This window comes from Cucurbita pepo, chromosome LG12 (genome assembly GCF_002806865.2).
Source record: "Cucurbita pepo subsp. pepo cultivar mu-cu-16 chromosome LG12, ASM280686v2, whole genome shotgun sequence".
Taxonomy (NCBI): Eukaryota; Viridiplantae; Streptophyta; class Magnoliopsida; order Cucurbitales; family Cucurbitaceae; genus Cucurbita; species Cucurbita pepo.
This window is the reverse complement of record NC_036649.1, coordinates 780,634-794,765: the sequence shown is the minus strand read 5'-3', so window position 1 is coordinate 794,765 and position 14,132 is coordinate 780,634. Positions and strand designations below refer to the sequence as shown.

The 14,132-nt window shown below is 36.7% G+C and overlaps 2 protein-coding genes across 6 annotated transcripts; one reads left to right on the top strand and one right to left on the bottom strand.

Moving 5' to 3' along the window:
- The first annotated feature begins 200 nt into the window (after positions 1-200).
- On the top strand, positions 201-10,417 carry LOC111806870 (tuberculostearic acid methyltransferase UfaA1-like). 3 transcript variants are annotated; one of them, XM_023692375.1, is made up of 25 exons: positions 201-407; positions 510-691; positions 2,620-2,837; positions 2,933-3,038; positions 3,118-3,219; positions 3,296-3,355; positions 3,441-3,519; positions 3,641-3,788; positions 4,863-4,986; positions 5,634-5,814; positions 6,943-6,971; positions 7,071-7,219; positions 7,310-7,412; positions 7,998-8,093; positions 8,177-8,232; positions 8,311-8,434; positions 8,684-8,746; positions 8,841-8,900; positions 8,995-9,156; positions 9,269-9,342; positions 9,425-9,518; positions 9,604-9,740; positions 9,826-9,906; positions 9,981-10,086; positions 10,196-10,417. In XM_023692375.1, the coding sequence occupies exons 2-25, from the start codon at positions 518-520 to the stop codon at positions 10,262-10,264; spliced, it is 2,595 nt and encodes an 864-aa protein (XP_023548143.1). In that variant the 5' UTR covers positions 201-407; positions 510-517; the 3' UTR covers positions 10,265-10,417. The 3 variants fall into 3 exon arrangements, with proteins under 3 accessions (XP_023548143.1, XP_023548144.1, XP_023548145.1); XM_023692376.1 differs by lacking the exons at positions 201-407; positions 510-691 and adding an exon at positions 2,473-2,586 and having other exon boundaries at positions 2,696-2,837; XM_023692377.1 differs by lacking the exons at positions 201-407; positions 510-691; positions 2,620-2,837; ... (2 more) ...; positions 3,296-3,355; positions 3,441-3,519 and having other exon boundaries at positions 3,700-3,788; positions 4,913-4,986.
- Positions 10,288-13,750, bottom strand: LOC111806871 (heterogeneous nuclear ribonucleoprotein 1-like). 3 transcript variants are annotated; one of them, XR_002816889.1, is made up of 4 exons: positions 13,283-13,750; positions 11,648-12,979; positions 10,917-11,139; positions 10,288-10,519 (listed from the first exon to the last, which is right to left on the bottom strand). XR_002816889.1 is itself a non-coding variant. In XM_023692378.1 (2 exons), the coding sequence occupies exons 1-2, from the start codon at positions 13,502-13,504 to the stop codon at positions 11,798-11,800; spliced, it is 1,404 nt and encodes a 467-aa protein (XP_023548146.1). In that variant the 5' UTR covers positions 13,505-13,750; the 3' UTR covers positions 11,412-11,797. The 3 variants fall into 3 exon arrangements, 1 of the variants encoding a protein (XP_023548146.1); XR_002816888.1 differs by lacking the exon at positions 10,288-10,519 and having other exon boundaries at positions 10,673-11,139; XM_023692378.1 differs by lacking the exons at positions 10,288-10,519; positions 10,917-11,139 and having other exon boundaries at positions 11,412-12,979.
- Between the last annotated feature and the right edge of the window lie 382 nt (positions 13,751-14,132).

Sequence of the window (14,132 nt, the reverse complement as noted above, 5' to 3'; positions counted from 1 at the left end):
TTTTTTTTTTTTTTTTTTTTTGATAAATTAAAGATATTATTAAAAATTTTAAAAGTTCATATATATATATATATATATATTTTATAAAATAAAAAGTTTTAAAAGTATTTTTAATAATTTCCAAGACGAGACGAGACTGCACCGTGCCCGACAAGTGGGTATATCCATGTTGGAAGGGCTATTTAGTAATTTAATGGGGAGTGAATTTCCCTCCCATATGCCTCGAGCGAGGGTCAAATGGTCCTTATCCCTTCTTCTTGCTCGTGAAGTCAGAGCCAAAGTGCGACGAAAGACGTGAGCGGCTTCCTTTAGTATCGCCTTCTTCCTTTCCTTCTCCATTCTCTCTGCAAAAAGCGATTACGTTCTGTACTTTCCGCGCCCTAATTTCTTCGCAATCGCAAATCTCGGTACTAGCAATGTCAATGCGCTTCCGTTTCTCTCCATTTTCCGATCATTTTCTGGTTTCGAGACGAAATCAGAGCACTGAATCGTTTCGATTTTGAATGCAGAGAGGAAAATGAAGGTCGCGGTGGTCGGAGCCGGAATCAGCGGCCTGGTTTCGGCGTTTGTTCTGGCCAAAGCTGGAGTGGAGGCTGTGCTGTTCGAGAAGGAAGATTATCTTGGCGGCCATTCCAAAACGGTGCACTTCGATGGCCTTGATTTGGACCTCGGATTTATGGTCTTCAATCGAGTACGATCTCTCTTTCGCTCTCTTCTGGTTCTCGTTTCTCTCTCTATCTCATAAATCTGAAACGACTGTCGTTCTAGAGACGACGATTGACGATTTAGTTGCATTGGTTCAGCATAAATTTAATTATTTAAAGAAATATATATATTTTTTATATATTTAATAAATATATATGGTGTTTTAAATTAATATAAAACATGAAAGGTTAGATTAGGCATTTAATTGTTCAAATCAATATAACTTAATTTAAAGTAAGAAAATTAACTATATAATTTAATTAATACGAAAATATCATTCATTGAATTTTGCTAAGACATTATATTATTTTTTCTAAATTTTTAAATTAAAATTTGAATATTTATAATCCAGATTAAAATTTTCAAGTCTGACATAAAATATTAATTTTTATTTTTGGCTAAAATATTTTAAAATTTTTGAAAAGCTTAAGATCGGGATTAAATTATCTATTCGTAACGCATTTAAAAAAAATTACATTATTGTCCTTTTGAATTTAATGTTTTTTTATAAAAAAAAATATATTGTCCATCATAAATATTAGAATTATATAGTCGGATATAATGTCACATGCTAGATTCGAAGCCCACTTTATTATTTGAATTATAATTTAAAAGTATATACTAATTAGATCTTTTAAGATATTTTTATTTAAATAATAAATGAATATATTAATATGCAATGCCAAGTAACTGGAGTTTGGGCGCTGTCTTATCTTTTGGGGGTTAATGACAAGTGGGCTGTCTGCGTCGAGAACAATGGAGAATATATATATTTTTTTTTATAATAAAAAGTCAATTTTTTTATTATTGGGTTAAAATAGTAATTGGAAGGGTTTTTTTAAATAATATTTCATTTTTAACTCTAATTGGAAATTACTAGTTTCAAGAGTAAGCTTGTGAGTCTAAATATAACAATTTTTTCTATTATTTAAGAAAATATTTAGAATTTCACTTTTTTTTTTCTTTTTTTTTTTCTTTCAATCAATTAATTATATAAGATATTGCTGTTCTTTAATTATAAAATTTCAAATTCTTTAAAATAAATGTAATTAACGTATCCATTAAATTTTTTTAAAAGTAAATAAATAAAAATATCCCTAAAATTTATATTTTTGTTTAAAAAATATGAGTAAATTTTATATTTTATCTGGAGTATTCTGAAACTTCCAAACGTTTCAATAATAATTTTAAATTAAAAAAATCTATAAAATATCGGCCATTAATATTTAGTTTAAAAAATATAATTGATTTTAATAAGTTTCATAAATATCCTTAACTTTTAAAAAATTAAATAAAAAACTAAAAAAAAATATCTTTACTTTTAGTATTATATTTAAAAAATACCCCTAAAATTTTAAAATTAACATTAACATTTAATTTTAAAAAATTGTTATTTCATTTTTAATGTTACTTTTTCTTATTAATATTTTTAGAACGTGGTGGTGGAGAAAATTATTTTTTTGAAGTTTTTTAAGAAGTTAAAAAGTTATTAATGAAACTCTTAAAAATTAAAGGGTATTTTTGAATATTTCTAAACCAAAATATTAGCCGTTACTATCTAACGGTAAATAATATTTTAAATATTTTTTTTAACTTTAAGAATATTTTAAAAAATATATATATTTTAAAGTTTTAAGATATTTTTTGAAACTTTTTTAAGAATATTTTTGATACGGGAAGTACGATATTTAAAATGGATGAATTTAGAAATATATAAAAATTCTTGATATTCAACATAAATGTTAAGCTCTAAATAAAATTCTCACTAGTTTCAAGAGGGAAAAAACAATTTAGATGAGAGGCGGGATGTTATTTCTGAAGCTGTATAAGCATCATCAATGGTGGGCTGGTAGAAAGATGAGAACGCCAAGGAATCAATAGGTAATGATTATCATTCTTTTGGAATATGAACAGGTAACTTATCCAAATATGATGGAGTTTTTCGAGAATCTGGGAGTGGAAATGGAAGTCTCAGATATGTCTTTCTCAGTCAGCTTAGACAAAGGACGAGGCTATGAATGGGGAAGTCGAAATGGTGTTTCAGGTCTATTTGCACAGAAGAAGAACATTCTTAATCTATATTTCTGGCAAATGATTCGGGAAATACTCAAGTTTAAGGACGATGTTATCAAGTACGTTCTATCGCTATTATCTTCAATGATTTGGGGTTTTTGTTTGTTTGTTTGTTTAAATTTATGATCGGCCCTATTGGTTCTTGTTTCTATAGTTATCTTGAAGTTATGGAGAATAATTCAGATATTGATCGAAATGAGACGTTGGGAGAGTTCATCAAGTCAAGGGGCTACTCCGAATTGTTTCAAGAGGCTTATCTTGTGAGATTACTGTAGAATTCTTGAGTTTGTTTATGTCGATTGTATGGAGAGGGATTGAATATTGATCTTATTGCTCTAGGTTCCAATGTGTGGTTCGATTTGGTCTTGTTCTTCCGAGGGAGTTCTCAGTTTTTCAGCTTTCTCTGTCCTTTCCTTTTGTCGAAATCATCACCTACTTCAGGTTGGTCTTTGTTCATCATGTTCTTAATATCATGGCAATTTTGGAGCTCCTCACCATGAAACTCTCTTATTTACAGTTGTTTGGTCGTCCACAATGGCTTACTGTCAAATGCCGTTCTCATTCTTATGTGAAGAAGGTGAGCTGATCCTTTATACTTTAGCAGCCAATTGAATGTTTTCCTTGACACTCATTAGTTAATGTAAGTTTATTTGAAAAATCAGGTACAAGAAGTACTAGAGAGTCGAGGCTGTCAGATAAGAACTTCTTGTGAAGTTAAGTCTATATCAACAATGGATGAAGGTGCATAATTAAATGGTTAAAAGATGTCCAGTTCTTCATTTTTTTAAAATCATTGACAATGAGTTTTGATATCAATGTTCTACCATTGGTTGTTGATATTTGATATTGAACATTTTATCAGGGTGTAATGTAAGCTATGGAGATGATTCACAGGAAATGTTTGATGCTTGCATAATAGCGACCCATGCTCCTGATACTTTAAGAATATTAGGAAGTCAAGCAACCTCGGAAGAAGTCAGAGTACTTGGTGCTTTCCAATATGCCTACAGGTATATTATTATTTCATCTCCTCTTTATTGTTAGTTTATGTGAGATCCCACATCGGTTGGAGAGGAGAATGGAGCATTCTTTATAAGGGTGTGGAAACCTCTTCCAAGCAGACGCTTTTAAAAATCTTGAGAGAAAGCCTAAAGAGGACAATATCTCCTAGCGGTGACCTTGGGCTATTACAAATGGTATTAGAGCTGAACATCGGGCAGTGTGCCAGCGAGGACACTGAGCCTCGAAGGGGGATGAATTGTGAGATCCCACCTGAATTGGAGAGAGGAACGAGTGCCAGCGACGACGCTGGGCCCCAAAGGGGGTAGATTGTGAGATCCCACATTGATTGGGAGAGGGGAATGAGTGCCACGCTGGGCCCCGAAGGGTGTTAGATTGTGAGATCCCACATCGATCGAAGAGGGGAACGAGTGCTAGCGAGGACGTTGGGTCTCGAAGAGGGGTGGATTGTGAGATCCCACATCCGTTAGAGAGGGGAACGAATGCCAGGGAGGACGTTGGGCCCCCGGTGGATTGTGAGATCCTACATCGGTTGGAGAGGAGAAGGAAACATTCTTTATAAGGACGTGGAAACCTATCCCTAGCAGACGCGTTTTAAAACTCTTGAGGAGAAGCCTGAAAGAGAAAACCCAAAGAGGACAATATCTGCTAGCAGTGGAAGTGGGTGTGGAAGTGGGTTTGGGCTTAGGGCTGTTAGAGCTTAATTCTCAAAATCAAAATCAAGATTGAATCATAATCTCTTTTGCTTATCCTACATTTCCTTATCTTCTTGGAATAATGTAAAATAAGCTAGAATCAGGGTGGTATATTATCCTAATACTTCATTTTGTTGTGAATTGCTACAAAGAATACTTGGTATTTCTTGCTTTCTGCTGTTAGGAACTTGATATATTCCTCCTGTCAGATGAACCTTTGTTGAGACTATAATGGGCAAATTTTGTTCCAAAGTGTTGTGGATGATAGACTATTGATATTTATTTTAAGATTATGAACTGCTAAAGTTAATATAACGATGCCTGAACTAGTTGCATCAAAATGCACAACCATTTTCTCTGTATTGGCAGTGATATTTATCTCCATCGTGACAAAACTTTAATGCCCCAAAACCCAGCAGCATGGAGCGCATGGAACTTTCTTGGAAATACAGATAAGAGAGTATGTTTGACATATTGGCTCAATGTACTTCAGGTTAGTTTTGATATTTCCACTCTGATATTTTATCTATCTTTAACACCATGTAAACCAGAGAACCTAGCTGTAAACAGGACCATAATATTAAAGAAATCCTGGATCTTATAAAGGATGCAACAAACTATGAACTCTCAGCGAATAAAAGGTAGAGAATCTACTCAATAAAGTAAATTTGTTATACTTCCTGAAGACTACATTTCTGTGAGATCCCACGTCAATTGGAGAGAGGAATGACACATTCTTTATAAGGTGTGAGAACATCTCCCTAGTAAATACATTTTAAAACCTTGAGGGAAAGTCCGGAAGGAAAATCCCAAAGAGACAATATCTGCTAGCAGTAGGCTTGGGTTGTTACATTATCTCAATTTTTATTCAAGGGAAAATTGGATTCATTCTTAATTATTTTAACTTCTGAGAGTTCCCTCTCATGCAAACACTCCAGGAAATGAGTATGAACATTCAATGTCTGTTGTTTGCTACATCAATTCTTTCCGGAACCAATTATTTCTAGCTGAAAGGAAATGGGTGAAAATATTGTAGATGGAAAATGCTTGGATAAAGCAAATTGGCTGTTAATCATGGAAAAGAGTTTCCTATTTGAAGTTATGTAGCTTTGATACCTCCCTTTAATTGTGAACTTGCAGAATCTTGGTGAAACTGGTCCTCCTTTTCTCGTGACTCTTAATCCAGATAAAGAGCCAGAGAATATCTTGCTTAAGTGGTCAACTGGTCACCCAATCCCATCTGTAGCTGCATCAAAAGCTTCAACTGAGCTTGATACTATTCAAGGAAAGAGAAGAATTTGGTTTTGTGGAGCATATCAAGGTAAGATTACTGCATTCTAAGTTTAGAAAGGTATCAGAATCTTGTCTTGTTAAAATTGATTTATGATGAAAAGATAAAAAGTTATATCATTCGGAGAATACAAATTATGCTACATTGGAGTAGGTGTTCATGCCTGAAGTTTCAACATATTTTCTTTTACCAACATCTTTGGACTCACCCATCACCAGTTCCATTCCACATGCGCATTTTCTCACTGATTTCTCTTTACAATCATATTTCTTGTTCTAACTTCTCTCTTACTAATCTTATAACACCGTTCCGGACTTCCCCTCAAAGTTTTTAAAACGCGTTTGCTAGAGAGAGGCTTCCACACTCTTATGAAGAATGTTTCGTTCTCCTACCCAACCGATGTGGGATCTCACAATCCACCTCTTTCGGACCCCTGCATCCTCGCTGGCACTCATTCCCTTCTCCAATCGATGTGGGACCCCCCCTTCGGGGGCCAGCATCCTTGCTGGCACACCGGATCGTGTCCACCCCCTTCAGGGCTCAACCTCCGCGCTGCTCTGATACCATTTGTAATGGCCCAAGCCTACCGCTAACAGATATTGTCCTCTTTGGGCTTTCCCTTTCGGGCTTCCCTTCAAGGTTTTTAAAATGCATATGCTAGGGAGAGGTTTCCACACCCTTATAAAGATTCGTTCTCCTCCCCAACCGACGTGGGATCTCACAAATCTATCTTCATAATTCATACACTCTCATTCTAACTTCCGGACTCTCAATCATTAAATCTACACATTTCTTCACTAAGAAGTCTCTCATCACTTACTTTATCACAATACCAATCTTTTTCTCACTAATATATTTGAGCACATACATTTTTGTCCAAACGCAGTGGTTTCTATTGCACTATTAGTTTGTGCGCATGCATACAATTTTATAAATTATCAGGGTAGATTAGTTAAAGTACATTTAGTTTAACCTTTTATAATGTGCATATCTGAATCAAACATGCCTGATGAAACCACATTCTAAAAGATAGGATTTAGCAGGAATATAAATGAATGCCCCTAAGCTTCAAATGCTGCAACATGCATCCTCATCCTAAAATATGACATGCTTTAATGTTACAATAGGAATCTTATTATTTATGCTACTTCTTTTTAGGTTATGGCTTCCACGAGGATGGGTTAAAGGTAATGACCATTACATAATAATTTCCTTAAGGGTGTCCATGTGCCTTTTCAAATTTGAATATCTCAATGGATTTACAAATGAAGTCTAAATATTTGCAGGCTGGTGTTATGGCAGCACATAATATGTTGGGAAATAGTTTCACTCTTTTAAGCAACCCAAAACACATGGTGCCTTCGCTAGCAGATACAGGGGCACGCTTGTTTGTAACTAGATTTCTTGGGCAATATATAACTTCAGGATCATTAACGTAAGCTTATGTACAACTATAATCGTATGCTTCTCATAGTGTTTCTTTTATTTCTAGTAATCTCAATTGATATGTTTTGTATCAACGCAGCTTAATGGAAGAAGGGGGCACAATATTTACCTTTGAGGGAACAGATAAAAAATGCCTTCCAAAAGTTGCTTTGAAAGTTCACAGTCCCCAATTTTATTGGAAGGTATGCAAGTCTAACGTCTGCTTGACATATATTTGAACTGTACTGATGAAGTTTAGCAAAGAAAATGATTGATTGGAGCTCATTCTCCATTAAGTACTCTCCTTTAGTTCCTGTGAGATCCCACACCGGTCGGGAAGAGAACGAAACATCATTTATAAGAGTGTGGAAACCTCTCCCAAACTGACATGTTTTGAAAACTTTGAGGGGAAGCCCAAAGAGGACAATATCTGCTAGTGGTGGGCTTGAGTTGTTACAAATGGTATCAGAGCCAGACACCGAGCGATGTGTCAGCAAGGAGACTGAGGCACGAAGCGGGGTAGATTTGGTGGAGGTCCCACATCGATTGGAGAAAGGAATGAGTGCCAGTGAGGACGCTGGGCCCCAAATGGGGTGGATTGTGAGATCCCACATCGGTTGGGAGGAGAACGAAATACCCTTTATAAGGGTGTGGAAACTTCTCCCTAGCAGACGTGTTTTAAAAATCTTGAGGGGAAGCCCGAAAGGAAAAGCCCAAAGAAGACAAAATCTGCTAGGGGTAGGCTTGGGCTGTTACGGTTCCTAAGTCTTAAGAATTCATTTTGGCAGATTGCGACACGAGCTGACTTGGGCCTCGCGGATGCATATATCAATGGAGACTTTTCTTTTGTTGATAAAGATGAAGGTCTTCTAAATTTTTTCTTGGTAAGCTTTTCTGATTTGAATCTCAAGATAGTTTATCCTCACGGTAATTTGCACAGACTCTGTCATGCTGATTTCTTCTGCAGATTCTCATTGCTAGCAGAGATACAAATTCTTCAATTGCAAAACTAAAGAAGAACAGGTATATATAATGGGGAGAGCTGCCATTGGCTCCATAGTTTCATTTCCTTTGAACTAAACATTCACTTACATTTTTCAGGGGATGGTGGACACCGCCGCTATTTACTGCTTGTATTTCATCTGCAAAGTATTTTTTTCAGCATGCTTCAAGGCAAAACACTCTTACACAAGCTCGTAGGAACATCTCCCGTCATTATGACCTGGTATTCAATAGTTTTCGATGGGCTCTTTTGCCTCTTCTATTTTTCTTCCTTTTTAAGAAAGCTTGATAAGAAAATTCATTTGTCTCTGGATGGTAGAAAGGTTGAGTTTCTTGACCCGTCATTTGATATCATCACTTTCCTTTTGCTATTAAAATTTATTAGCCTTCAAAAAGAAGCTCAGATTCGTTGTTATTTTGCATCATTTTTCTTGAATGACTGAAAGATATCTGCTTCCTTTTTGTTCTACAGAGCAATGAACTTTTTTCTCTATTCTTGGATGACACAATGACATACTCATGTGCCATCTTTAAGGTCTGTTTTTAAAACCATTTTCTATACACTTTTTTATGATACATTGTTACAAATATGTACTAATCTTAGTTTTTTATCTTGTTTTTGTTAATAGGGAGAGGATGAAGATTTGAAGGTTGCACAAATGAGAAAAATCTCTCTTCTCATTGAAAAGGTGATTCTTTTAGCTACAATTCGAACTGAAGTTAAGAATTTTTTTTTTCATTCTCTCATTAAGTATTCAAACTTTTTTATGTCTTAATTCTTAGGCAAGAATCAATAAACACCATCACATATTGGAAATCGGGTGCGGTTGGGGTAGCTTAGCGATCGAAGTTGTCAAGCGAACTGGATGTCGTTATACTGGTATTACTTTATCTGAGGAACAACTAAAATATGCTGAGAAGAGAGTTAAAAATGCCAACCTTCAGGTATAGTTCCAAACTTATTGAAAATTGTTCTTCTTCCCAACTATTGTTAATGAAAACATTATCTGTGGTATGGTATGTTACTTCTTATATCTAGTTTTTACTTCGATTCTAGGATCGCATTCGGTTTCTTCTTTGTGACTATCGAAAATTGCCCAGTACGGAAAAATATGACAGGATCATATCATGGTGAGTTTCATAATATGAAAGAGAATTTATTTGCCATATGTATGAATTGGTACTGTGATGATTCTCTTTTGTACTGTTTCAGTGAGATGATAGAGGCTGTTGGCCATGAATTCATGGAAGACTTTTTTGGTTCATGTGAAACAGTATTAGCAGAAAATGGCCTTTTTGTTATACAGGTTGGAAGCTTTGATTGTTATAGGCATATACAAGTTAAATGCTAACATATCTTTGGTCCTGATACTACTTTTGATTCTTTATTAGTTCATATCGATACCCGATGAACGTTACGATGAATACCGACTAAGTTCAGACTTCATAAAAGAATATATATTTCCAGGAGGATGCCTACCATCACTAAGTAGATTAACAACAGCCATGGCTACTGCATCAAGACTCTGGTAAGTCCAGCTTTTATTAACTTAGAACATTCATTGTGATTTCTCTCTATTTTTTTCTTTCTTGCAAATAAAATTCATTTTGCAGTGTGGAACATTTGGAGAACATTGGGATTCATTACCATCAAACTTTGAGGTGTTGGAGAAAGAATTTCTTTGAGAATAAGAGGTAAAAAGTTTTATTTAGGGGATTCATTGCCATCAAATGTTCTTCAAGTTGAAGTTCTTATTCTTTTTCTTCAGCAAAATTCTTCAACTTGGTTTTGATGAGAGGTTCATACGGACTTGGGAATACTATTTTGACTACTGCGCTGCTGGTTTTAAATCTCGCACCCTTGGCAATTACCAGGTACATAGTTCAAATATCATCATAAAATTACTCCAAGTTCTATGATTATATACATCTGTAACTGTAATTAGAGCATTGAGCAGAAAATGATAATTGAATTGGATGGCAGATTGTATATTCAAGGCCTGGTAATGTAGCAGCATTCAGCAATCCATACGAAGGTAACCCAGCACATTAAATTGATTTGATCATTCTTTTCAATTGGTCAATGAACAAAATTGTATTTGTTAAGTAATTCAGCTAGACAGCAGCTATAAGATGCATGCCTTAAGTTCAACATTTCATTGTAACTTTTGATCCAATTTCTGAAGGAAGTGTTCCCTTTTTGATATCTACTTGAAAGGGCAGAAAGATTGAACTTGATATCAATGACCTGCCAACTTGATATCAATGCTCACTTTTCCTCCAACAAGAAAAGAACATTAACTAGCATCTACAAAAGAAAGAATAGATTCATAATCGACCCCAACGGGATCGGAAAGCAGATAAAAAAACTTCAAAGGAACAGCAGAAAGACCATTATATTCACCTAATAGCAGTTCTAAAACCGAGATCTTTACGACTAATCGTCGACCTTGAAGCAAAATAGCAAAGGAATATATTGAACCAGTTGCTACTTTACCAACAGGAAAAAAAGGTAACAGCAGAAGCAATTCTATACAGGCTAATCTACATAGGCTATTGTTAGCTAATTATTGACAGAAGAGAAATGGGTAAGAAGCTTTAAATCAATACCTACTCATAATTAATACCAAGTAGCCTACATAACCAAGTCTTGAAGGAATGGATTCAATAACCTTGAGAAGAATTACTATAAACTAATGACTCACAATGCCAGAGATTTGGAATACTTGATAGTGTTGGCAAGGCCTTGCAGAAGAACATATTCGGTTCCGGGGGGGTAAATCCAATATTTCAACCGATTAGAGGTCCTCCCTCGAGTTCCATAAATGCTGAACACACACATCCCGAACACGGTCCTTCACTACGAAGCCTGTGTTCAGTCATGAGTGGACTCTCTCGACTCCACTTTTACAACTCCGGGCATCCCTCCTGTAACACAAGGGGAAATAGAGGGGGAAAATGATTATGCCATTGTTAAAGAGCCAACTACGACTACGATTAGGTCTAACCATACGAAGTGATCGACCCAATAGCGAGGCCTCCAACACTATCATCTATCACTACAACTCTCTCTACTCTACACTACACTACACCTTTTGTATTCCTACTTGAAATGTAAGATAAAGAATGAAACATCTATCACCTAGTTCTTCATACCGTCTACGACTGACGATCTAGACGATCTAAACGACAAGAGAACATAAAAAATATCTGAATATATAAGTAGGAAACAAATTGTTACAACTCAAACAAAGTGAAAAGATGAAAATCGATCACAGACAGCTAAAAAAGACATTCATAAAGAGACCAAATTTAACTACGTTCCGCAACAAAATACTAAATAACCGAAGCATCATCGAATAAACTTCTAAAACAGCTACTTATTTTAGACTAGAAAAATTAATACTGCAAGCTACTTGGATTCAAGCAACCCCACCAGGCTCATTGTGTTACAAATCGGGCCACCGTTTCAGTCAGCAGCAAGAAAACCTCTTTTTTTCCATAAGCAACTCGAAAACATCGATCTCATAAAACAAACACGGATACACAGAACATGGCACGATCCAGTTCACTTTTGATCATCGAATTACTGTTGTTGGGCTTGCCGAGCTTGTCCACCAGCATAACCACCCGTATAACCTACTTGTCCTCCATCAGATCTCCATGCAGCGTTTCCATAACCAGAGTTGTTTCCATTAGCATCCCCATAGCCATTTCCCATGTAACCACCACTGTTCCCTTGTATCTCTCCCCCACTTGGACCACCCCCGACGTTGCTATTTGAGGCACTACCAGACCGTCCTCCGCCTGTACCATAACCAGATTGACTCCCATACGAGCCATCGCCTCCACCGTAACCATAACCTTGATTCCCAAGCCCACCATATCCATAACCCTGGTTTCCATACCCAGCAGCTCCACCAGGAGAATGACCAGTGGGTGCAGATCCAGGTCCTCCACTGCCAGCTCCAGCATTGCCTCCAGGAGCACCACCCCAAGGAGCAGCATTACCATATCCCATGGCTCCATACCCAGAGGGAGCTTGAGTGGACCATGAACTTCTAGGTCCACCTTGAGGACCACTCCCATAACCAGCATTAGCAGCATTCGGGTTACCGTAGGCTACAGCTGCAGGGGCGCCATACCCAGTATTCGAACCGCTGTAATTTCCATAACCACCATATCCCATGCCATTGTTCGATGAACCATACCCATACCCAGGATTACTATATCCAGAGGAACCATAAGGTGGGAACCCTCCACCAGAGCCCTGAGATTGCATATACCTACTCGAATCCATACGACTATCATAAGAATTCGAATTAACACCACCAGAAGACCCATAACCTTGATAACCACCGCCACCCATCGAACGACCACCCGCACCTGGATTAGCATCTTTAGGAAGGGCACGCTTAACTTCTACTTGTTTACCATTCAAATCATGAAATGTCTTATGCAAAACCCTGTCAACAGCTTCTTCAGTATCAAACGATATAAATCCAAATCCCCGTGGACGCCTAGTATTTTGATCATACATGACTACAACATCGGTTACATGGCCATACGCCTCAAAGTACTCCTTAAATCCTTCTTCAGTTAATGTTGGAGGCAATCCCCCAACAAAAATCTTTTTAGTTCTCATGTTTCCTCCACCACCACCACCACCACCACCACCACCACCACCAGAATTCCTAGTAGCATTAGAATTGCTTGCTCTAGCAGGGGTCTGCTGTTCTTCCCGTGATAAGGCCCTCTTGGCCTCAACCTATAAAATAATATAAATACAAATGCTAAAATGTAACTAAACAAATATGACTACAGAAGATTAAAGTATAAACTCCACAGATTCACAGCAACCCATTTCTGATGTTTCAAGATCATATTGGAAACATAAACTACGTTGAAATGAAATTACAGAACAACTCCAACCCTTTTGTCAATCCCTCGCCTGATGAACAAAACAATGCACCAACCAGAATCATCGTAAAAAATGGCCAAATCAGAAATAAAAAAGGCCAAAACTCCAAATATGGAAAGAAGAAAGTAAAAGAAAGGGATTCTGACGCACCGTTTTACCATCGATGGTGTGCTTATCCTGAAGAACTCGATCGAGAACAGAGGGATCTGAGAAAACGACGAACCCAAACCCTCTAGGTCTGCTAGTGATCTTATCCCTCATCACCACCGTATGCATCACTTCACCATAGTTGCTGAAGTAGTCCTTAAGCTTATCCTCGGAGGTTTCCCATGAAATTCCACCAATGAAAAGCTTCCCCTGATCCGAATCCATTGCCCCTTTCCCTGGTTTTCACGAGATACCCAAATGAATGGAGAAATCGATTCGGGTGTTGTTCCTCAGCTTCGGTCTGAAAATTGAAATTCGTTTTGTGGGTTATGGGGAAAGGATTTCGGAGGGGGGAAATGGAGAGAGAAGAGGGTTTGTAGCCGACTGGGGGCTTCAAGGAAGAACAAAGAGAGGAGAGAGAGAGGAATGAGGAGAGAGAAAGAGCTTTGGTGAATCTGATGGTAATGAAAAGAGTGCTTTTCTCTGTAGGAGTAGGGTTTGAGAGAGTGGACGGTATGCCATTTCAACGCTCAAGATTGGTTTGTTTCAATGCAAGAAACTTCAATTAACGGTCAGGATTGGTTTGGTAGTCACGTGATCTGCACGAGAGTGAATACCAATGGTGTTGGAATGAAATCTAATGTGTCTCAATATTGGTGGCCAATTATTTATTTATATGTATATATATTTTTTCATTTAATATTCTATTTTAAAAAAATGGTAAATTTCTTCTTTGAATTTCATTTTCATAATATTCTTTCGAATATTATACCAAAAAAAAGGTATCTAGTTCTTTATCTTTCGACTCATTAAAAAATGATTGATTAATTCGTATAATGTCGTATTAAGGAAA

Bases quoted from the DNA above. Each gene is read 5' to 3' on its own strand.
- LOC111806870 (XM_023692375.1), top strand. From the start codon at position 518: ATGAAGGTCGCGGTGGTCGGAGCCGGAATCAGCGGCCTGGTTTCGGCG. The intron at 4,987-5,633 runs GTTAGTTTTGAT...GTGAACTTGCAG, and splicing joins ATTGGCTCAATGTACTTCAG to AATCTTGGTGAAACTGGTCC. The intron at 10,087-10,195 runs GTACATAGTTCA...ATTGGATGGCAG, and splicing joins GCACCCTTGGCAATTACCAG to ATTGTATATTCAAGGCCTGG.
- LOC111806871 (XM_023692378.1), bottom strand. From the start codon at position 13,504: ATGGATTCGGATCAGGGGAAGCTTTTCATTGGTGGAATTTCATGGGAA. The intron at 12,980-13,282 runs GTGCGTCAGAAT...ATTATTTTATAG, and splicing joins ACACCATCGATGGTAAAACG to GTTGAGGCCAAGAGGGCCTT.